The 25,364-nt window shown below is 40.1% G+C and overlaps 1 protein-coding gene across 1 annotated transcript; it reads left to right on the top strand.

Annotated features, from left to right (window-relative positions):
* Nucleotides 1–3,661: 3,661 nt before the first annotated feature.
* Nucleotides 3,662–23,918, top strand: abhd17c (abhydrolase domain containing 17C, depalmitoylase). Its single transcript, XM_084541509.1, has 3 exons — nt 3,662–4,494; nt 13,716–13,895; nt 20,373–23,918. The coding sequence occupies exons 1-3, from the start codon at nt 4,010–4,012 to the stop codon at nt 20,590–20,592; spliced, it is 885 nt and encodes a 294-aa protein (XP_084397635.1). The 5' UTR covers nt 3,662–4,009; the 3' UTR covers nt 20,593–23,918.
* The last annotated feature ends 1,446 nt before the right edge of the window (nt 23,919–25,364 follow it).

The raw sequence follows: 25,364 nt of genomic DNA, 5'->3' as shown, positions 1-25,364 counted from the left end.
GATGGGCCTCCACAGTCTAATTTCGTCCGCCATGGTCTCATTACGAACTGCTTGTTATTTTTGCACGTCTCAGACAACGTTGTGCTTGTGTTGTGTTCTGCACTATCCCTACGACGAAGCATCTCTTCCCATTAGTCAGATCCTCCCTCCATCCCTCCTCTCCCCAAGCCCCCCTCCACACACACACCCCAGCCACATCAGTGAAAACCAATGCATTCTAATAAAACGGTCTGAGACTAAATCCCCCTTCATAAAAATATGAACAATATATACAATACAATCCCCATTATAATGCATTATAATGCTACAGACCCAGTTGTCAAACTTTAAAATGCGGTGCGGCCCTTGAACTAAAACGTTTGCCCACCCCTGCTCTAAACATATTAAACTGATAATCTAATAAAGGAATTGTGCATTTCATTTATTAAATAGAAACACTGGACTGAAGAGCTTTTTAATTTTAAATGTTCAGGCTGACTTTTGTCTTGGTGATCATCATGACAGAGAAGAAGGAAAAGCTGAATTCCACATTTAGATGAATCATGGCGTGATAACCTAAAATAAAAAATAATAAAAAGAAAACATTGTCCTCACATACTTTACATTGGCAGGTTTATGATCACACATTATCTTGTTTTCTTTCTTGTTTTGCGCTGTTCTCAGGTATAGCAATCATTTGTGAGGATGAGACATCTTAGGCTAGATGTTGGGCTCATAAATATTCTGCTTAGGCTGGGAAAAACAGGACTTTGCTCTATCTGTTCCAAATATTAGACATATGGTGTTGAGCGATTGGCACTTTTTCTGCAGTATTTTTAATAGAAGCTTGGCCCAGACTCCATCTCCACAGTCTGTTAGATTTTAACTCATTAGACTATCTTGTAATGGCTATACTTCTCCGGGCTATGACAAACGCAGCCAACTTCCTGTCTCCATATGGTTATTAGAGACAGGACTAGAATATGTCTGTAGAGTGGCTCTTCTTTTTTTTCCCTCATGGGGATCTGAAGAGCATCAGCTATTTGAGGACACGCGCATCCGCTGTTACGGCTGCTGGTTTTTCACGTCTGCAGCGCTCGTCATCTGTGATACAAGTACATTGTAATCACCTCCTGTGTTCTGCGTTGTGAACGTATTGCCAGCTGTGTTTGTTGTGAAGTAATCTGAATTAACAAATACATGTCGCAGAGCTGTCAGAAGTGAGTTTAACTCTTTTCCACATAACAAAGAAAGTGCTCGCGGCAACAACGTATGATTAATGAGTTCATGTTTCAGGGATAAGAAAAAGAAGAGAAGTTATAAAGGTGAAACTATAATGGTAACAGCTTGTCATTTGCCATTGCTGAGTTATCCCAATTCTATAATGTGAGATTGTCAGGACGCAGATGTAAGAGATTTTGTGTTTGAGCAATTCAGTGTTCTTGGATGAATTATACATCTGGACTTTTTTTAAACGTATATTTCATGTTTTCAACTGTCAACATTTGTCATGATCAGTGATGATCATTAAAACGTCTGAAAGTGATCTGGTTTAGTTTATGTCTTCATCTATTTGCTAACCAATCTGGACGTTTCATTTGGAAAACTTCACATTAATTGTCACTGTCTGCAACATAATGGCTCATTATTTTATTTTTCATAGTTTCAAGACGAAAATAATGCTCAATAATGATGTGACAGACGCATATGGTTTATCAGGCACTGGATACATGGACAGTGCTAGTAAGATCAGTTTATTGTTAGTTTGGATCTGTCCATGCGTCTCTTTGTTTGTTTTCTTTTTGATGGTGGACATCTACATTTGCTTATTGACCAAGTTAGACAATGCAACTTAGACAATGTATCATGAACACAAAGTTACATCCCAATGACAAAGAATACATACGCTACTCAAAAGACAATAAAAAGGCTACATTAGTTTGTCTGTACTGGGATCATGAAACAATATCAAGTAGCAGTTTAGAGAAAAGATGACTTGTAACAAATAATTGCTAAAGCCTTCCCTTGTACAAATAAATCAGATAAACAAAACATAAGAGATGAATTGATCAAATCAAAGAAACAGAACACCTGGGAACGCAGCAATGGTTACTTTTGCAAAACTAAGCAATTGTGAAAGTAAAAATCATATATTTTGAACTTCAAATGTTGTTTAAAATGTAAAACAAGCTTACAACTTTCAAACAAACAAGAAGAATTAATTAAGATAAAACTATGTACACTGGGCTACCATGAGAATAAACAACAAAGGGACAGTTTTCTTTTCTGTACTATTCATTCATTTAATGACTGAGTGTATCTTGTTGTTTGTGTTTTGTCTACTGGTGTTAGGGAATGTAATATTTTTCAGATATAAATGAAAAGGTCCATGTTAGAGTTTAATAGAGTTTTGCTGACACTTTCATTGTTGTTATAGAATACATAATGTCTGTTTCTTTCTACGTGAACAATGGAAAAGACACATTTATATCTGTGGTAAAATTGCTTTATTTCAGCAGGAGAAGAATATTTTAAGCAGAAAATGGAAATGCACTGTTTTATGTCACAACTAACCCTTGAAATAGAAGATTTAACTACCCCTTTATTAGAAACAGTATAAACATGAGGGCAAATCTGTTCACACACATTGGTGAGTGTAAATTAAAAATATCTGTATTTCTCCAATAAAAGCAAATTGTACACATGAAACTGAAAACCACCGTTATTCCTTAAAACATTTGATCACCTGACCCCTCACACGTCCTCCACTCAGCTCCCCTGGCTCCCCTCTGGACGACGGCTCCGCTGCCCCGCCTGCAGAACTCAGAGGAGAAAAGCTACCTTCATCCCCAAAGCCATCCTCCTCCTCAACTCCTCCCCACACACACACTCTCTCTCTCTGACTCTTCTCCAGCTCACACACAGACATAGTATAGTCAACCTCCCCGTGCTCCACACCCCCATACTCACATACCAGAGACTCCTGGTTGTTTTGGTTGTTTTTATTTATTACCCATTCTACCTTGGCTATAACTTGTAAATACATATTCCCTGTAACTACTGTTTACTGTTTACATTTGCACTTTAGTCACTTTACTTATACAGTCTGTTTACATTCTCAATGGACACTTGGGATAGTCATAACATTTATGGCATGGCAACTTGTATATACTTTGTATTTTGTATCTTGTATCTTGTTCTGTTTCTGTTTTTTTTGCACCTTAAAATGTCTGTACTTGCACATTAAGCTGCTCACTTGTGCCTTAAATTGCCCCCCGGGGACAAATAAAGTTTTCTGAATCTGAAACTGTACACCTTAAAATGTATCATATGTTTAACTAAAATAATAAAGGCAAAAATGACAGCTGTTTTTAAATTTGCTACTGCAAAACACACATATTCCATTAATACATTGCTGCATAGAGCATGTGGTTTACACAATCAACCAAATGTGTACTTTTTAATTATCAAAATTTCAAATAAGTTTTAAAATAGCTAAGTGGAGGAGTCATGGACACTGGGCAAATCTCCTTTAGGTTACTATTGATACCAGAATGAAATAAATTTAAATGAAAAATTAAACTATGACAACAACAAATAAACAAGACAAAGACAAACAGGATATCCGGTTGGACCGGAAGCCCGGCTGCTCTCCATTCAGAGAAATGGCGGCTCCCTGTGTGACAGTACGTTGGGAATAAACCCAGGCGTTCAGCAAGTAATGAATTCTAAGAGCGGAATTGTTCTATCGAGACAGATATTGGCACAATTTGTGCTGTGAAATAATATGAAGTTAAATGTTGCGTTTTAGTTAACCTGCACTTTACGAGAAGTCTGGGTTTTCTTGTTAGCTCCCTGGATGCCGGCTACCGCGTTAGCTGCAAAGCGAGAGACCGTTCAACCTGTCATCCAGTGCTGCTACTACCTGCTGAAACTTTCTGCGAATGGTAAATTGTATCTCAAGCCAGAACAAAGTTGTATGTTTTCGTATCACAATAGAAGACCGTCAACCAAGTGATTTCACGTCTAAATGCCCGAACAAGGCCCTAGGATGAATGGGTTTTCTATCGGTGAGCTGTGCTGGCTGTTCTGTTGTCCGCCCTGCCCTGGTCGCATCGCGGCCAAGCTAGCGTTCCTTCCACCGGAGCCCACGTACTCCATGCACACCGACGCTAACGGTGAAACTAGCTTACATTTAACCGAGCGGGCGGACTGGCAGTACTCCCAGCGGGAGCTCGATGCCGTGGAAGTGTTCAGCACCAGAAGCAGCCGGGGTAACCGAGTCGGTTGCATGTTTGTGCGCTGCGCCCCGAACAGTCGCTACACGCTCCTGTTTTCCCACGGCAACGCGGTGGACCTGGGACAGATGTGCAGTTTTTACATCGGCCTCGGCTCCAGGATAAACTGCAACGTGTTCTCCTACGACTACTCGGGCTACGGAGTCAGCACCGGCAAGCCATCCGAGAAGAACCTGTATGCTGACATCGAGGCGGCCTGGCAGGTGTTGAGGAACAAGTGAGTATGAGATCACAGGTTGTTGTAAAGATAATAAAGTGCTATATAGTTTTGTGTAAAACCTCTTATCATCTCTGGCCTTTCACGTTGTACATCACCACAAACCTGACCATCTGCTTGCCACAGTTCACCTGTCTGTCAAATAGGCAAAGCTCATATGCTAGACACACCAGCAGCTAATGGATAGAGTGACAATGCTGCTTTCCAGTGCAATATGTAAGCAGTTTGTGTATGTGCATGTAGACCTATACAAATGTACAGCAATGATTTCCATTAACCTAACGCTCTGAATCAGAATCTCCATGCCTTTATTATCCTTGCACGCAGTACAACGAGAGTTAAAGTGATCTCATCTGTGGTTTTGTGTAAGAGCAAAAGAAGATAGTATAAAAAAAAAAGCAATAAGGCACAGATAAGAGAAACACGGTATTGAATTGACATTGAATCCATGTAAGCAACATTTTCCAGATGCGTAATATATCCGCGGCTAATGCAAATCACAGTTTGCATCTAGGGTTAAGTACGATTTATCTTCCATGACTAATGCAGAGTATAGTGAAGAACACCTTTCCTAATGGTGTATGCACTAGGGTGTGACGACACACCAATCCCAGGGTTCGGTTCAGTTCACGGTGTTGGAGCAGCAGTTCGTTTTGGTTCCCTGTGGGGGTGGGGATCATGGCATAGCCTTACCAATGCAAAGAAAACTGGATTCAATTTTTATAATAATAAAAAATGACAACTATACATTCAGTTAACTTTATTAACATTATGCTTTGCCTTCACATAACCAAACAAATTAATGAAATGGAAAAAAAATGGGTACCGTGGTTTTTCGGTTCAGATTGAACGTCGCCACACACCCCTAGTCTACTCTGATTAAATTGTATCTTTTCTGGTGAATAGTATTGCTGGTTAAAGACAATGATTGAAACAGTTTCCTTATTCATAGAGTTCCTGTTAAATAGGTTATGAAGTTTAAAAGGTTAAAAGTAGAAGTTGTGTTTTATTTTTTATGACCACTCAAAAATAAATAAGTCATTTAGATCATAAGGGCTGGATCCTCCCAGTGGGCTACAGTGCACTGAATGAAATGAATCATGCATTTGTATTCTGCAAAAAGCTAGAATTTGCAGCATATTAAACCACTTTAACCAACATATTTCACAGTAATACAATAACAACAGACTCAGAAATGACCAGTGACCATATTTCTGAAAAGTTTACAGTTGGTTGATTAAGTGCTCACTCGACTTTGTGGTCGTCCGTTTTAACAACCAGTCCCGTAACCCAGTCACACAGACAACTTCTTTAACATGGGACTCTGGTAATGGGATCCATACACTGTAGTTTACATACAGCTGACTATTAGGTTCTACAGTAAAAGTAGTCTTGTCCTTGTCTGCTCTCGACATAGATAAGACATGGTCTAATGGTCACCACATTGCCTCTGTTGTGTTGTATAACCTTTTAATTTACAGAATACTGTTGAAGTTAATACGTATTTAATGATGGAAAGTCGGCAGTACAACTGTCATACTATTATTGCCACCTTGCTGTCATAGTATTCTATACACAGAGGGCTTCATTACTTCAGAGAAATCAACCAAATTGCTCATTCTGAGCATGCCTTTGATTAATGTTCCATTTGGCACATAGTCTAAATGTCATTTGACTAAAGAGGATCTCTTCCCATCTAGCATTAAAATGAAACATTTCATTGTTCCCTGACCCTCTGGGGAGCAACCTCTCCAAGCATGAAACTGTGTTCGTCATTAGACTCTCCTTCGGGAAGTTAAGCACCTGAGAAGAGCTTTATGTGTAGTCAATATCTTTTTAATCAGATTTTGTGGAAAAATCATTCAATCTGTGGCCTTCAACAGGAATTTAATTTCATACTGTACTACTTTGCCTTAAGGGCTCAGTTGTAGCGAGGCAGCTGGAAAGACTTTGAGGACAAAGGTTGTTTTTCTAGATTTCATTTTCTTTTTTTTGTCAAAGGTCAGTCTGCTTGGCTTTCGGATAATTAATAATGAGTCATGTTTCCTCTCGATAGACTTTAACGTCTGTTGAGAGGTAACCCAGAATTTTGAGAACTTCTGTCATAGTTTAGAATCGATTCAATTGTTAATGTTTCACTGACGTCTGACAGATACTACAATCAACAAATATTTTTTACTGAAAGTCAGAAAAATTCTTATTATAAGCAAAATCAGAATACTAAAACATGACACCTCCATATGTATAAAATATTTCAGTTCGAATAATAAATACATGCACTACTTGCAAATTGGAGTGGTATCAAGTGCTCCAGCTAGATACATCTGGTTTAATGATCCCTTTGAGCACAGACAGGGCAGAAACTGAAACTCTAGCCAATTATTCATCTGTAGTGTTTATTGCTCGACTTCCACAGCTTCATTAGCCTGGCGTAGCCACAGCAAATTCATATGAGAATCTGAGTCTTGTAACATGGCATTAGGAATTCATTATTTGATGTGTTTCAACCAACGGAGAGGGAAAAAAAAAAAAAAAAAAACTATGGGCCCAATTTGATAGTCCTACAACTAGGGATGTCCCAGTTGTTGTCAGAAGGTCGGTATCACGGCCGATCGATCGGATCGGTTTTGGGCTTCAGCCCAGCTTGATTTTTTGTAGTTATTTATTTTAGGTCTGCCATGAACCAAAACCAAATCTCTGTAGCCTTAATCATATCTGCTGTGTGGAAGTACTTTACTCTAGAAAGTCAGTCAGACAGCAGTGTATAAATTATGCAAGGTGGTTGTAGGAGATTCATTACTACCAACTTGATTCGCCACCAACAAAAAAAATAAATATATGTTGTGTACACCAAGGCACCGGCTGCACTGAAACAACAGCGACAAACACTGAACGCTGCGTTTAAAAGGAGCATCAAGGAGAAAAATACAAGAGAGCGGGTCAGGGAGTTTATGGTGTTGGATGATCAGCCCATGTCTGGAGTAGAAAACACAGGCTTTCATCGTCTGTTGGAGCTACCCTCTCCTCGCCACATTAGCTTTGACAGCCCTATTTACTGTACTTGCTACAGCTGCACGGTGCACATGTGATAGGAGAATAGGTAAGATAAGAAAAGCCTTTATGAATCTCCGGGGAAGGACATTTTGTTTAAGATAGGATCTGGACACGGGCTGGCCGATAATAAATATTAAAAGATCAGCATCAGCTCTGGGGGCAAACAAAAACAATACTTAAAACTAATTATCAACTAATTATTGTCCCCGAACCCCAGAGTTTGCCTGGGTCACTGTTTTGGAAGATCAGTCTGGACTGGAAAAAATGTTTGGTTTGGGTAATGGGCAATGAAAATAAGAGCAGATTTTAAAATAAATTAAAAATGAAATGTAGCTGATTTCATATTTCAGCGTGATCATATGTACGAGTAGGGTTTCCTTTCAGTAGTCTGTGTACAAGTGTTTCAAAGTGATTGTGGACTGTGTTGTTGGTTACAGAGCAACTAAGCCTGAGGTTTTATTGAGACATATAAAACAATAAAACATGGAAATGCTCTTGTCGCTTACGTGCTGGACATTGTGTATACGTGCCATGCAAAGGTTTGGGCATGCCTGGCCAAATTTATAACTGTGATAAGATAGGAGAGATATGGAGAAACTCCTGCAGGTTAAACTTGGCTAACTAAACACTTTTAACACAGAGTAACTGTGAAAGACTCACTCTCAGACCAGAGACACCTATTAGCCTAAGAACATTAAGGCACCAAATGCAAACAGTATCCTTTAAATACATGTTTTCCATTCATTTGGGTTATGAAACTGTTCAGGTGCAGCCCCTAAACTGTACAGTATAGTGGAAGGGAAAAAATGTACACATTCTAGCCGCAGTTTTGTCTGTTTTCAGACTGGCTTCCATGAGTGGGGCTTTTAGCAGAATCTGAGAATCCAGATAAATATAGCACTTTAAGAGCACCCCTGAGATCATCGCTGATGTTACAGTGTGTTTGGCCTATTCTCTTCGGTCTCTTTTGGGACTGATGATGAGCTGTTGGCTGTTTTTTTTAATGACTATTTTCAAATGGGGTTATTTAAAATTAATTTGCAAAGGGCTTCACCTCTCAGTTATGGATGTTATTTTCATGCCTCACAGCTTTGCCTCTGGCAATCCATCTGAATGCCTCAGGCATTAGTCCGGGCCTTTCTACCACCTTAACCAAAAGTGATTTGTAATACTGGTTGTCACTTTTTCCGTTAAATCTTTATTTGCAATGCCCCCCAAAGGGCTTTAAAGAAGTAGCATGGTCTGAACCACATAAGCCAAATATTAAGCGTACTGATGGGAAAGGAGGTGACAAAATGTCTACTGAAAGCATTCTGACCAAAGTAGCTTGGCTATTTCTTTGTCTGTCTTGAAAAACCTTTGTTTTTTCCTATATCCTCAAGAGAGACACGTCTACCAGAAACAATAAGTTGACCCTGTTCTTTTTTCCTTTTTTTTGCCACACCTGAGGCTTTTTCATAATCAATAAATCAACAAATTGTTGTTTGCGGAGTTACTTGCCAAAGCATTCAAGGATTTTGAGCCTCTGTTTGTTTCCCCTTTTGAAACATGATTGGATTTGAGAGATTTTAAACCTGTATTGAGACGCATCTCGCAGAAAAAAAAAAATTATATTCACCATGAAGGAAATATTTCTGCAAATAACATCTATCTTACAAATACGGTCTTTAATGTGCTGCATTACACAAAGTGCCTCCTGGTAATGAACATAATAGGTCCCTTTTAACTAGCTATTTTATATGGTATGTCAAACTGGAGTAGGTCAAGACACATTTTTTGCAGAACACAGGTGAGCCAGACAGGAAAGTATATAAAAATAAAAATAAAAAAATAAAAAAAACAGCTGTGACACGCAAGGCACATATTAACCCGGGTGTACTCCTGAATTCCAGCTGACATAAACACTTGACTTGCTGTAGTGGCTCTAGTAACCATTGAACTACTGCTGCACAGATTCATGTAAATGCTTACTTGTTCAGTGAAAGGTTTTATTTTCTTTAGATTGCCTAGAACTGTCATCTGTGTTTGGACCTAGCCATCCTAAACAACATAAAAAAAATTTAACAGTAGGTAAACTACACAAGGAGAATGACGAAACAAAAGTATTAATTATTAATCTGCTACTTACTCACTTAAAGCTATATACATATTATAATCTAAAGTTATCACAGATTGTCTGCAGTCTAAGAACAGAGATCCCTTGGCTCTGACTATAATAAGCTAATTGTTTTCAGCCTCCCTGATATTGGTGTAGTGCCAAACTGCGCTTTACAGCTTGCTCGAACCTGTGAAGTTAAAGTGGCATGCGTTGCTCTGCCATTGTTGCTGCACAGGCTCAGCTTAACTCAAATGACCCTGATTTTGTCAGCTGGGCCTGTCAGTGCCACTCCTTTACCAGATTTTTGCCGTGACGCGGGTTACTTGTCATATAAAAAGAGGACAGAGAATAAAAGGTTTGGCAGTACAAGAATTTCATCATGGAAAAAAGTTCCCTAAAACAACAACAGAATCACTATTGTGGTTGCAAATCATTTTCATAAAACTGTATACAGCTGAATGTAGTCTTTGACACTGTCATTTCAACATGATTGTGCAGCCTGCCTGGCTGGATGCCCAGAATTTTGAGAACTCAAAGCTCTCTCTCTGAAGTAGGCCTGAATGTTGGTATTGTTCTGGTTTGATTCATAGTGACTCCATTCTTAATGTGTCAGTTCCATCAACTAAATACATTACATTCAAGAAGTAACTTGTTAATTGGAATCAGAAAAATGCTTATTAAAAGCCAAAGCAAAAAAAAAAGGGTTAGGGTTAGGCACCTCCATATGTATAGAACAGTTCAGTTAGAATGATATATATGTGCACCACTTCATATCATTGTGCTGTCCTTTTTTCATTCTGTTCTTCTTGGAAATGCAGTGCCTTGACGTGGAATCACTGGTCTATGCACAGCAACTAGTCACATCACAATTTACAGCGCTGGTATTACTCAAGGCAGTTAATATAGCCATAGCCACTGAAGGAATGTAAAATAACTGCTCATAATGACTAGATTTCTGCCAAGCAGAAATTTTACAAATTATGCAGCCCACCTGAGTCACGTACAACAATTACCGGCTGCACGCATATAGCATTCAGCACAAATAACATGTATTTATGAAGAAAATGTCTGATTGTAAAGCTTTAAGAATCATTATTGTGTGGGATCATATAGAAACCATAGACATATCTATTGTATTTTGTCCATGTCTGTTGAGGCTGACCAGTATTCTCGTATGTTAACAACGTATGTAATGGTTAAATTTTTGGCAGTAGGGTCAGTGATAAATGGGACCTTTAATTCTCAAATCTTCTCTGACTGTACCATCTACTTGATCTTGATTTTTGTTGTGTTGTGAATCTCTAGTGTGTACAGTGTGCTGTCAGATGCACCACGTCCAGTGTTTTGTGAGTCAGCTGGCAGCCAGTAGGTGCATTGTCCGTCCATGTGTGGGGTCATAATCTGTGATCAGCATGACTGCTTGGTTCAGTTGCTGCTTATCAGAGGATGGACTTGTCTAGGCCAGCAGATTAGTCACACCCAAGCTGTTATCTGAAGAGCTGTTAATAATGGCATCACTTCATAGGGCACATACAACCTAGCAGCTCTGATCCACATCCTTTGCCATGCCTGCCTGTTAAGGGTCTTATCCTTCAGTATATGTGTGTTGTGGCAGCGTTTCTGCTTGGCTTCCATCTACATTCCCAGGACTGTCAGGAGGTGGGAGGGTTTGCTTCAAGCTTCCTCCCCAGATTGTTAGTTATGGCAAGGAAACATGCCGGCAAGGAACTCCATCTCTCTCTCTGACAGACACTAGACAGTCCTGTTTTCTGTTAGCACTGCCTTTATTGCAGTAATGAAAAAGAGAAGCTGGAAAACCCTCTCCAGGTCGCAAAGTGTATCTGATGATTCTCCACTGCGTACCACCCAGTGCATACTTGGCCAGCGCCACACATCCCCTTCGTGTCTAGAATGTTTTTCCAAGTGGTTGCAGCTCTCTCTTGATTTGGAATGATTGCGCGAAAAGAAGCTGTTTTTCTGCGAGTTCAACAGTTCCTGCATATCCTGTGTCCCACCACTATTTTCAAGTGTGGTGCTTGGGTTTGTTGAGGATGAGAGAATTCATAGAGTGCATCTCTTCCTTTTCATAATTGAATCTCAGCCCAAGAGCCTTAAGTGTGTGACACTGCATGTTTTCATCTTGATCAGGTTGGTTACCGGATGCCTGGTTCAGTAAGCGGCTTACTTGATTTGGACACACTGTGCGATAACTGCGGTCTATGTAGATCACCTTTCTCACATCTGCACTAACCTTTGTGAGGCATGATAGTAATATTGTCAAAGTTGGGGGAAAAACTGCAATTTTTATTATGTACGGCTGACCTTACCTCCACTTAACTAAGCCTCAAATCATTTCCTTTGAGTGAACATTCAAGAAATCAGCATTTCGTATGTTGTAGACCAGAGGTCTTCAACAGGGGGTCCGTGACCCCCAGGGGGTCCACGGAGGTTTGTTCAGTTGTGTGTTTGCCCATGGCAGTGATGTTAACCCAATATTTACTCACACTCTATATGTTGCCATGAGGTTATTAGAAACTTGATTATTTTTGTACCCAATAAAATCGTTAAATGTTTTTTTATCCAGTTTGTTCTTGTCAACATCTGCCACAGTTATGTGACACATTAAATAAGACCATGCCTGCCTCTGCCTCTCTCCCTGTCTGGGATCTAGGATGAAGCCAGTACATTGCATTAAAATATCAAATCAAGCCTTTTATTAGTAATTCGTTGCCATGGTCACGCTATGATGGTAATAATTCCAGTGTAGTGTGGAGTTTCTGAAAGCTGTAAAAAACTCCTTAATACTTTTTTCTTTTCTTTTTTTGCTTTTGTCATCCCATCATAGAGTTCCAATAACTTGATTTACCAAAACATCATACACTCTGACAATTATGCTAACTTACCATTTTTACTTCATGGAAATATGCAATAAAATCAATACATGCATTCATGATTCATCACAAAATTCAAAGTGATACTGAATCGGTATAGAAGAAAGATCAAATCTTTAAGTTTTTAGGCAGCTGGATTCAACATCACATGCAAATACTACATACCAAGCTTCGAGCTATGTGGCTGTGACCGAGCCATAGTTGTTCTGACCAGTCGTTGTCTGTGAGCCCAACTTGTGTAATACAGATACGTCTGTGTCTAGCTGTTGGTCAGATGTGAATTAGACTAGGGTCGCCATGATGCCAGAAATTCAGTCTGTGGTATATAAGTCTTGGTGCCACATTTTATACCAGAAACACGACTCAATCAAATCGCTGTGCTTCAAAATAAAGTTGACGCAAAGCTGCTGTGTACACATTGTGCAGACATACACAGTGTTGTATTTTGACAGACTGAAATGCGAGGATTGTAGGTTACTTGTTTGAGCAAATGTTATACGTGGAGCATCGTTGCTACATATGCAGCTGTCACAGTTTCCTAACAACAACGTGACATGACATGTATGAATTTAACACATCAATGTCTCACCTTGAGTTCTGTATACATATGTGCGGTGTTTGGTTATCTTTAACTTTTCCCAGCAAACGGCTGCCAATTAGCAGAGTATTATCTCTGGTTTGATGCCAGAATAGTTCCATCACTGCAAAGCAACACTCATCTCTTTTTGCACTCCCCTCACCTCATGTCTGCTGCCCCTTCTATTTTCTGATATCTGTCTTAAATTTCTTACCCGTCATCTCTTCTTCCCACATTCCTGCTGCTTGTTATATTACAGACCCACAGACAACCAAGGTGTCACCACACAGCTATCATATCATTTCACCTGTGCTCAGGCATTTGAGGGCTGTGTTTAGTACAAAATTGTCCTTTTTTAAGAAAATATATCAATCACATGTGAGATTAATGACACTGAAATATCATATTTAATCATATTAAATCAAAGTAATAAAGAACTTTAAAAAAATACAAAAACGGCATATGCAAACATTACTGTGGTAAGAAAAATACATTTAAAAAGGCATTATGTTTTGTGATCACTGCTGCATAGGTATGGTAATATTAAAAAAAAAAAAAAACTTGATCTATTAATCTAACTTGTCTGTTTGTTGTTTTAAAGGTATGGCGTGACACCTGAGAATATCATCCTGTATGGTCAGAGCATCGGCACTGTGCCCACCGTTGACCTGGCTGCTCGCTATGAATGCGCTGCTGTCATTCTACACTCTCCATTGATGTCAGGGCTACGGGTGGCCTTCCCTGATACACGCAAGACCTACTGCTTTGATGCCTTCCCCAGGTGAGCCGCAAAAACACCACAACACGCATAGACATCACAGCAACCTGGACAATGACTGGCTTTATTATAATGCCCATTTGCCGCTATTGCCTAGATCGAAAAGTCTCCGTCTTTGTTGTGTACACTTCCCAAGGTTACAGGTGTCAGGTTATCAGAATATCAAAATATGTTTTTTCAGATTTTATCATATTCTCATGACCTTTTAAACAAGCTTCACTTCTCTCTCTCTAACCCTAACCCTCTCTCTGTAATCAGTTTAAAAGTCCAATTAAGATAAAAAAAAAAAATGGCCCAAATAAACAATTCCATTCCCGAAAAATGTCTTCTTTGAAGCTGATCTGGTCCTCTGCAGACAGCTGGTTCACAGAATGAATTTAGAAAAAGGCCAATTATTGCCTGTCTTCTGTAATAAACCTTTAATGTGTAAGATTAAACTGTGTTTGCCGATACCACCAGTAACTCCAGGTGTCACAAAATCCACCATTTTATCATGTTACAGAGCCATTAAATTCAACCAAATTCTTCTTTAGTCAGAATGATTTCAGTCAGAATGGCAATGACATCGCTATCGGGGCCGAGCCAGGCATTGTTTTTGAATGATCGGACTGGTGTTGGGCTTTAGCCAAGCCTGATCTTTTGTAATTACTTATTTTAGGTGTGCCATAAACCATAACCACATCCGTGTAGCGCCAGAAAGTCTTATTCCTCTTTGTTGCCTAGTGTCAAAGCTACCAAAGTTTTGCAATTTCTAAATTATGCAATACGGCAGTGTGGTAATGTGGTAGTGGGAGATTGTTCTACCACGTAGATCATACTAATACCACCAACTTGATTTGCTACAAAAGTACACAAAAGTGGAGCCAAGTTATGAGCTAACATCTCCTCGCTACATTAACTGACAGCCCTATTTATTGTACTTGACACAGCGCACTCGTGATCCAGGAGAATAAGAAACATACGAAAAGCCTTTATTAATCTCCAGGGGAGGACATTTTGTTTATTTAAGATCAGACCAGGACTCTGATACCTAATATTAAAAGATCAGTATCGGATCGGGGGCAAAAAAAAAACTTGATCGGGACATCCCTACGTGTAACCACAGCTCCACAGCAAAACTACAACTGCCAAGGAGTGGCATTGTTATGATATTGTTTTTGGAGTGTCATGCTACCTCACCAAGATCATAATTTAATCACACAAGGGATCACCACTTGTCTGGCCAAATTATGAACAGCTAGACAATGTGGACATGTAATGAGTCTGCTGTGTCTCCACTGATTTGTAGTCTGCAGTGGAGCATTGTAAGGAATATTAAGTGTAGCTTTCAGGGTAGTACACATGAACAAGGTCGTTGGTGTAGAGTATATCTGTTTCTGTGATCTCAGTGTGGTCAAGCAGTTCATTGTAGAGACGGTTAGAGGAGAGTTGGGGAATAAAAATTCTTTATAATCCTGTTAAATAAGTTTGGTTGTTTTTCCAGTGGGACAGAGTTTGCCATGACTGTCTTTTCTTTGTGTTTGCATTATGTGTAAGACCTTAAGTAACTGGTGCACATTAATGTTCTGTGCACGTACACATTATGAGGGGGTTCGGCGGTTGGTTTATGCCTTCCAACAATTCGATGTATTATTTATTTAGATCGAATCAAAGCTGATTCAGTTGAGCTACAACTGCTTGTCTGATTGAAAAGGACATATAGGCCCCGATACATACAGTAGCACGTTTAGTCTACCTCAAACTAATGTTATCTCTAGAAAATGTAGCTTAATGTAAAATATTTTCCATTTGATAGATTTTTTTTTTATACATGTTATACAATTTTGAGCCTGTCGTATATTCTCAACATGTTCTAAAGTAAAACATGTGAGTAGGCCTGCAGCGACATGTCAACATAATAGATTATGTTGGTTATTAATGTATACAATTATCGCGACTCCCACTACCAGGTATACTGAAAGTGAGACTTCATCTGAAGAAGCCCGACTCACACATTTGTAATTCAGTTCATCTTGGTCTTGTACAGTTTCCCCAAGAGTTGGATTATTTTTAAGGTGAAATGATAAATAGGTAGTTTCTCCAACACTTGAGACTCTTTGTTCCAAGTCTTGGAACATTTTCAAGGGCCAAAACAAGGCTCTGGGGCACACTTTTCCCTTCCATAAAAATGCTTCAAACATTTTCTAAAAGGGTTTTTCAATAAAGTCTTAGTCACAAGTCTGCAGAAGCAAAAACAGCTGACTTGAAAGAACTTGGCCTCAAGATGAGAAGGAGATAACGTTGTCCATTGGACAGTGTACAACACTGTTTTCGATATTTCCAGCTAATTTTGCCAAATTCACCAAGAAAATCTTAGAAATCAAGGAGTTTGTGGTCTCAGTCTGCATGAAGCAATGTTCTTATTATTAGGCTGTAGCTCATTATACAGGCAACTTCTGAGCTGACCTCCTGACACGCATGCAAGGGAATGTAAGGTCAGCAGAGTTCATTTAGCTTTTAGCATTTAGCTACAAAACCACAAAACATGGTCTTGGTTACAGAAACATTTAGCTGTGGCTCATGTGCACCTGAGCTAGACTGTCACCGAAATCCAGTTAATCTGTAGCATAGAATAATTCATGCATTAGGAGGCGTTTAACACATCCATTGGAAAAGAAAAAAGAGATCAACAGTATCTTCAGTTTATTAAAGCAAAGATGCACATAAAGCACACACAGCTCCACAGCTAATAAGGAAAGAGGGAGAGCAGGAGAGCGGAGCAGCAGGTCCGACAGCTAAATGCAAGAGAAGATGGGTTTGGTGTGGATGTGAATATTATTGCGTTCATTAATAATGGGCTGATTTCATCATTTTATTATCAGGCATGCAAACTCCTCACCTTTCGGCGAAATTCGCCGTTTTCAATCCAAATTGGGTGACTTATGTGATTCGTGCAAATCCGAAGAGATTTTGGGGGGGGGGGGGGGGGTAGCCTACTCGTTGACTTTTATTTTAATATATTTTAATAATATAATAATATAATGTTCTATATACCGTAAATCCTCTAATATTGGCCTGTATTCCATTAGCGGCCGGGTCTCGCTGTCAGCGGAGGTGAATAAAGGCCGGTCTCTAATAGCGGCCGGGGCTATTATTAGAACCATCTCGGCGGGTCAGGGTTTCGGCGGCACGGTGTGGGAGGATCCCCTCAGCGGGACCTCTCCCCGGCGTCGGCCGGCCCCCGCCGGGTGCATTTCCTCCGTGGCGGTGCGCGGCCTGTAAGTGCTCGGGGCGAAGGTGGCTCGTCGGCTCCGGCCGCGAGCTTTACAGCGACCCCACGCATCTCACTTCACCGCTTCCCTGGGGTCGTGGAATCAGTGCTCACTGCGCCCTCTCTCCCTGCGGGGAGGGACGGGGCCCACTCGCTCCCGGCGCGACTGCCGACCTGCAGCGGACTCACTGTCCTCAGTGCGCTCCGACCGCGTCGCGCCGCTCGTTTGTTGTTAATGTTCTGTATGCATACCATGTTATGGTAACTGTACGTTTTTAATAAATGAACCTAGTATTTTATAGGTTCAAATAGACACAAAATCTTGTTTTTATTCATTCTACTGGTAGTTCGTTTTGCTCAAATAGAAATTAAGGCCTGCCTCTAATTCTGGCCTCCTTCCTATGTGTTTATTTAACATGCACAGACTTTACCCGCCACTTGCAAGCGCTATGCACGTCACCGATCAATACCGCAGTACGTTACAGCAATTCATTAATTCAGTCTTCGACAAGGGAGAAGCAAAAGAAGACGTTCAGACGCCGGAAATCTCTGTTTTTCACGGCCCCAGAGTTGAATCCTCGTTCAGTCTCATGAATGAGATTATTGACGGAAGAAGTGGAAACATGAAAATTGGCACATTCAACTCCATTCAGACAGTGAAATATGCCCTTCAGGCCCGAGGAAAAACAGTCAAAAACAGTAAAAAGTTTTTTTTTTGGTAAAAATTAGTGAATTAGTGAAAATTAGTCTGTTGTCTTTGTAAATCTCTGTTTACCAAGCGGGGGGGGGGGGGGTTCGGGGCCATTTCCCTCTTCGCGCACTCTTCTCACCTTTTTGACCCCTGACCAGTTTGCATGCCTGTATTATTGAAATTGCAAATGCATATGGAATCAACCGAAAACTAATACCACTTCTTCGTTCTTAAACAACATACAGTATCTTCAGTTTATGTTATGCATTTCATCTTAGAGTGCATTCTTTAGCCAGCTTCTGGATGGAAATTCAAAACACCTAATGATGACCCATGAATAAACAGGCAGTTTATTCTGCTTGAGCCTCAATCAGTTTTTTTACGACTTTGGCATTTACACAAGATGATCTTTTTATTTTATTTCACTAGATTAGTTTTACGTTGCTATGCGCTTCTGTGACTAATTGAATTGAAGTGAAGTGAACAGATCGTGGATTGGGACTGGGTGCATTATGTTATTTGCCGTGTGTTTGTGATTCATTTGTTAATACTTTCTCGGGTCTATAGATTCTTGTACGGTGTAGCTTCTTTGGTCTTTACTGTGGAGGTCACTCTTATCAGACCTCTTCATGCTTATTCTCTAATGGCGTAGCGACTTGCTGCAGATTTGCTAATGTATTAACAATGCTTTGTTCATGATAAAACAAATGTTTATCACATTTTAATTCATACCTTCACTTTTTTGAGAACAGTAATGAACGGAGGACAAAGAAATGCCTGTTCAATCACAAACCATGTTTTTGCAGTACAATTGCATAAAAAAAGAATCTGTTACCTTGACTGAATCAGTTTGCCGTGTCTCATTAAGAGTCACTATCTGTCTGTCAAGTTTCTAAATGCGTATCACATCTGCACTGTATGGTAAATAAGTGAGTAGCTCTGAATGAAGACCAGCGAAGGAGATCAACGTCACTATGCTACAGTTGTCAATCCAAAATGTCAGATACGTGTCCATCTGTAGTGTGTATTTAATCTCCTGCCGTTGGTGTTGTCATAGTTACAGGCAGTCAACACTGATTAGACTGTCACTTAAACTGCACAGTTTTTGAAAAAAAACGACACTCTTGAAGAAAACATGTGGTTCCACACGTCACTCACTGATGGAGTTCTAATCTTCGGCTCCTAATCTGGAACACCTGACTACAGTTTTCAGCATCTGATCATGTCATTAAAAATACTTGCACTACATACACATACTTACATTTTCCACGCGACTGATCTGTTTTTGAATTTATTTGCATATAAAAATAACAACAAAATATCTGTTTGGTTGACGATACGTGCTCTATTTGAGGATCAGGTTTGTTTTTTTAATGCTTATGCGTTTTAAAGTCTCAAAATTGTCATAGGATGCAGATAATTCTTATGTGACAGTTTTTATCTAACCCAAACCCTAATAGTCTGGTATCTGCAAACCAAATGTTTGCCAGTGTTACAAAGGTAATTCACTCATATTAGAGTTTGCTCTGTGTAGCTATGAGCTCGTGTTCATACAAATGTTGGGAGAGTTAATGTTTGACAGCCACGTAAGCCATAATTCAGTCTGTGTAACCCAGCTGTGAAGTGGACACGATAATAGTTTTATTCCATCTGGAATGAAATTAGTTCACAATGATTCCCCTGCATTAATCTTCCAGCTAACCTCTATCTCAACAGCAGGCCACCATGGAGGCAGAGCTGCTACCCCTAGTTACAGGCAAGCTTGATTAGCAAGGAATTTATATTCATGGCACAGACTGGAGCTTTGCACAGCTTTATCCAGGCCATAAGACGGGGCAGACCGTCATTTACCCAACTCAGTTATTCATTCATGTTATTGTCTTTGGAAAAAGGCAATGTTTCCATAGAAGAGGTTTGGGTTTTTTTTTTTTTTTTTCCTTTGCACGTTCCAACTTAAAACATCTGAATAAGCACTAAGGACTGTTGAACAGAGAATGTAAGAGGCTCTGAAATGTTGTGTGAGAGCTCTTGGAAAGGCTTCCATGCTGTAGTAAACAACCACAGAGCGTTTTTGCCAGTTATGTTGCTACACGCTTGCTGCGTCTTCAGTCTCATAATATGAGTAGCTCAAAGTCTGACTGTGATGTACTGGCTAGCTACAACTGATAACAATAATCCTCTTAAAGCTGTTTTTTGTTTGGAAAGGAATAACAACTGCTATCACAAAGTGTCAGCTCCGCTGGCTCCAGTCCCATCCTACCAAAGACAATACCTCCCTGACTTTATTTCAGACTTTCAGTCTTGTTCTACTGGTGTAATCAGAGCCTGTGGAACTAATGAATTGTAGCTAATGCCAGCCAGAGTGATAATTGATGAAATTGTAGATGCTATGTTGTAGAAATGTATCCCAGCAAGTAAGCAAGTCATGTGTATCACAGGTGTTTCAGAGATTTCCTCCCCTCTTTTCTTGGTAGCCTATCTCACTGTCCTGTCTGTCAACCCTATCCTTCATCTTCTTCTCTGTCTTTCCCCTTCACAGTATTGACAAGGTGTCCAAGGTGGCATCGCCAGTGCTGGTGATCCATGGTACAGAGGATGAGGTGATTGACTTCTCCCATGGCCTGGCCATGTACGAGCGCTGCCCCCGTGCAGTCGAGCCCCTTTGGGTGGAGGGAGCCGGCCACAACGACATTGAACTGTACACCCAGTACCTGGAGAGACTCAAGCAGTTCATCTCCTTCGAGCTTTCCACGTCTTGAGGGGAGCTCATCACTTTGACCCAGGTTCATCTCAACACACTGAAGAAGCCTCCTCCTTATAATCTCCCAACTTCTTCTCTGAGTGGATGGGCATGACTGGAGTAAACAAATCCCACTGTCCTCCTCCCCCTGTCCTTGGAGCCATCTCAGGGTGGGGGGCGTGTAGTGGACTGGAAGTGGAGGTGGTTTTAGATAGTTGAGGTGCAGCCAAGGGTTAGGCCAGTGGCACCCAGGTGTGCAGTTTGTGCTCAACATTCAGCATCGCCAACACCTGGCTGGTGCTCCTACATGTGAACCCAGTGAGTCTGGGCCTACACCATGTTTGCACTTGCTGCTCAAGTCTAGATTTATTTCCCACTCCAGCTCTCAGCCTTCTTCCCCTCCTCTTCTCAATCTGTCACCCCCACCTTTTCTGTGTCATTGTCAATATTAAGCTTGTCACATTTCTGTATTCTCCCCTCTGTTTCTCCTTCAAGCTCTGCTTTCTTTTTGACTGAGAGTCTTTTTGTATTGTTTTATACAAGGTAAAGAAGTATCAATTTTGCACCTTGAGATACAACGGTTGAAGTTTTTTACTTTTTCACTAATTTTAAGTTACCATTCAGGGTTGATTAAACAATTGCACTTTTAATGTGCAGGTATTTTCAGGTAATGATTTTTTTTCCTGTGTTTTGATATGTGTACGTTGATTTCTTTTGTTATTGGCATTCCACTTTTTTTTTCTTTTTTTTCAAAGTACAACTTTTTTTTCTTAGTGGTTGTGTGTTTGAAACCCCTACACATTGGGGCTTTGTTGTTGTGATCTATGTCGTATTTGATGCACGCTACTCTCTCATGCAGGGAGAAGGTAATGCCACTCTTGACTGAGAAGTCCAGCCATATGCAATACGCCTTGCGTACTGGCAAAAACACTCCAGACACTTGGAGCCACTCCATCATTCAGCATACCTACAAACAGATTACCTTTGATAAAATGCAAAGATTCTGATTTGTTTTGGAAGCTCACAATAAATGCCCTCATGACACTATGACAGGCAGACGCAAAGATAACAGTGAACCTCAATTCTTTACCTAAATACTAAGTGGTGGGTGGATCATTTATTTGCAGTTTTGTGCTGAATTGGCTCCGTAGGTGATTAAATGAACTGATTTTGAAACTGACAAAATATAAACTAATCTCCAAAGTTCTGGCAGAGTTATTGTTGTTTACATGCACACAACAGTCTGTAAAAAAAAAATAAAAAAAAAAATACTCCATTAAGCAACTCAGAATCTTATACTGTAATATTAATATGCCAATATATTGGCTAATAAAGACCCTTCTTTAGCAGAAGAGAGAGTAGCAGGCGTCAGAGCTGTGTTTTGTGTAACTGGAGCCTGTGGAAATAAGAATAGGCCGCTGCTTCAAACAAACCCACTTGACTCAGTACTGTATCGAATCGAAGCCAGAGAGCATTGTGTAGGTTTACCTGCATTCAGAAGACACTAACCTCTCAGCTCAGCTCTGTGTGTAGTTGTTAAAGGTGAACGTGCGGTTGCTGGGTTTGGTTGAGTATTTAATTTATCAGTGACATGATATTATTTTTTCACACTAAAAGTAGCCTTATGTTTGTACACATTTCATCCGGACATTCCTGTCGACTACAACGGGGCTCGTGTGGTCTTCAGGGAGACTGAAGTGCTGCTATTCGTCAGAGGAATCAATCAGTCATCACTGTGAAAGCCAGACAGTTTGGGGAGTACTGAAATGACAGCAAAGTACTAAAACCAAATTCAGTCTGACACAGTCATCCCCTTTTCCCCCGTTATGTGTTCCTACCTATAGGAGAGGGACCGACCAGGAAAGCCCTGATACTAATGCCCTGTTTTGTGCTGAGCCCTCTCATATTTTCCTGTTACCCCAGCTCAAACTCCAAAGACTTGACAGAACCACAAAGGGGAAATTGAATGCTGTGGAAATGAGCAACGCATGCAGATCACCTCCTCTATTCCTGGACATTTCAACTTGTACGAACTGTATTTGAATCATTTGCTCTTGCCCCCCCCCCCCCGCAAACGAAATGAAGTTAACACTAGAAATGAAGTTAAACAATCATAGTGAGGTAAAACACAAACAACAAAAAAAATAATGAAATGATATCACGTTGAAGTAAATCTGTTTTCAGAAAAGGATTGTGCTTGAGGGATCTTTGCATAATGTAATGATGTATTGCTGTGAAGTGATTTGTTAGTGGACTATTAGTGTTTTCTGTTCATAGCTAATGTTGGGCCAATGTTTTTGGATAAAAGGTCCTTTCCTCTAGCTCCTCTTTTTAAAAGAAATGAAGACCCTGCTTTAGACCTGATTATTGTTTTGATACAGACATTTGTACGAGGTTTTCCAGTCTAATAACGATAGATTTACACTGTCTGGAACTGGTTTGTACGATATTCCTCTGTAATGTATACTTCAGTATCTTCTCTATACATATGAGCCCTTGCATGGGGCAGGCTAGTCTCATTGATTTTAACACTGGAATCATAATATGCAACTGAAAGACAGATGAAGCTAGCAGAATCATATATTGGTAATGGAGTGTAAAAGAAAACCAATGAAATAAGCCTTAAATATGCTACATCGTACATGTGGTGGTCGTTGCAAGAAGGCAGCACAATGGATGTTTTTAATGCTTATAATGGAATAAAGGATGCATGGAAATGTACAACTGATCTGGTTTCACTGTTTTGGAGACATTAAAGACATTAAAGTAGTAGGAAGGAAGTGAACCACTGTTGAGCTTGACTTTCAGAGCTTAATGTTTAAGAATCACTGCTTACAACATTTTCTTTGTACTCCAGAGAAGGTTTGATAGATGGCTCACAGTTTGATCCTCGGTATCCATGCCAACGTACCCAACCCAAGAGTTCATTTTGATCACCAAGCAGTTGTGATTGCAGCCTTCGCTCCGTCCACTTTCAGACCTTTTAATTGTAACATTTGAGAAGTGGGGAAATGTGAAGGGGATCTGTGTAAATGCTTAGTGACGGAAATCTGAAATGATTCATGTGTGCCATGTTGGTTTGTTTGGGGTTCTAGGAGGACACCGTGCCCTTAGGCAAATTAAACTGGCATTTTCTCTGGTATTTCTAAGAGCTCACAAGGAAAAAAACGAATTATTAGCCTCGTTAGTGGGCTGTTATTGGACTGCATATCATCATCATTGAATTACAAATAGGTCATGTGGAAGGAGAGACAACTTTACAAACTGATTGTCTTGGAATTGCTGTGTCACACACTTAATGCCCAGTACTTTATAGAAATTGCTGTAAATTTACGTTGAAGTATCAACAGTATAATGGTATAATAAAAGGACGTTACTGTACATTTTAGTTGCTGAGAGGAAATTTAAGTGTTTTACAGTATTGGTATCTTCATTCTTAAACAGCTGATATTTTAGTTTTGTGTTACAATGCAATAAAACTAATTGTCTAAATGAAAAAATATGTACTACATGTAGCAGTGCACAGTAAAATCTTGCAAACATACCTCAGATATGTCTCTAAACAAATTAACCTTAAGTGCTAATCCTTTGTATATTACTGTAAAGGTGTAAAATAACAGCTTTATCTTGTGATTAAAAAGCAGCAAGATATTAATTTTACAGCACGTGCTGTCAGATCTTTACAGGTTTTTGATATTAAAGAATGATGGTGTTGCATTCTCTGATAAATGGTGGATAGTACCTCCTGATTATGATAAAGCTGTATCATTAATTCACTAAATCCACTCACATATCACTTATTAATCGCATGTTTGTAATGCAGGTCGCACCAAGCAGTATTCTCTAGGGAGTCTTTCCTCCATGATAAAGGCTAGAGAAGCAGCATTCAGTTTGTTATTTAGGTCTATGATTATTATTGTCATTATTATTCACCACTGTCTTGCTTTCTTCTCTTCCTCTTTCTTTTCACTACATGCCTCGCCCATCACTTATTAATCACATACATGTTTTTAACGCAGGTTACACCAAGCACCAGGAATTCTCCACTTCCATCACTGTCTGACTACTACCCTGACATTAAAACATGTTTTTCAGATCTGAGAGCTAAGGTGGAGTCCAGCTGACAGATATGTAGTTATGACAAGTTCCAGTTCCTCGGAAAGGCAAAGCGCTGTAAAGATGGTGAGGATCTTAAAGGTTTGTGGAAGCCACATTATGGGAGTATACAGAATAGTCTTGTTATGAGTCTGTCGTGGCACATGGAGCCAGTGGAGGTGGATGAGGAGGGCTGTGTTGTGGCCAGTACACTTGTTTGCGGTTATTTTACGAAGAGGATTTCAGCTGAAGATGTTCTGATTCTGGACAAGGCTTTTAGATCATCCATCAGATTTTTACCACTTCTCAAGCATTGCGCACAGGAGCTGAATGTCTTATTTGATTCCGATGTCTCTTCCCCATAGTTCAGGCTGGTCTAGCAGCATTCAGTCAGCTATTTATTAACTGTCATGGGTCTCACAGTGATGTGGTGGTTGGCACTGTCACTGCAAGAAGGTTCTGGGTTCAGCCGACTGGGGCCTTTCTGTGTGGAGTTTGCATGTTAGTTTACAATTAGCACTGTAGACTGAAGACCTGTCCAGGGTGTACCCCGCCTCTTGCCCAATGACAGTTGTGAGAGGCTCCGACCCTCCACCCCCCAACCCTCCAGAGGACCAGCGGTTACAGAAGATGAATGAATGAATGAATTGTCATTATCCGTTTCACTTACCTCTCTTAATTTCTTCCCACTTCTTC

Source organism: Chelon labrosus, assembly GCF_963514085.1.
Source record: "Chelon labrosus genome assembly, chromosome: 3".
Taxonomy (NCBI): domain Eukaryota; kingdom Metazoa; phylum Chordata; class Actinopteri; order Mugiliformes; family Mugilidae; genus Chelon; species Chelon labrosus.
The sequence above is the reverse complement of the archived record's forward strand: the minus strand, read 5'-3'. Positions and strand labels throughout refer to the sequence as shown.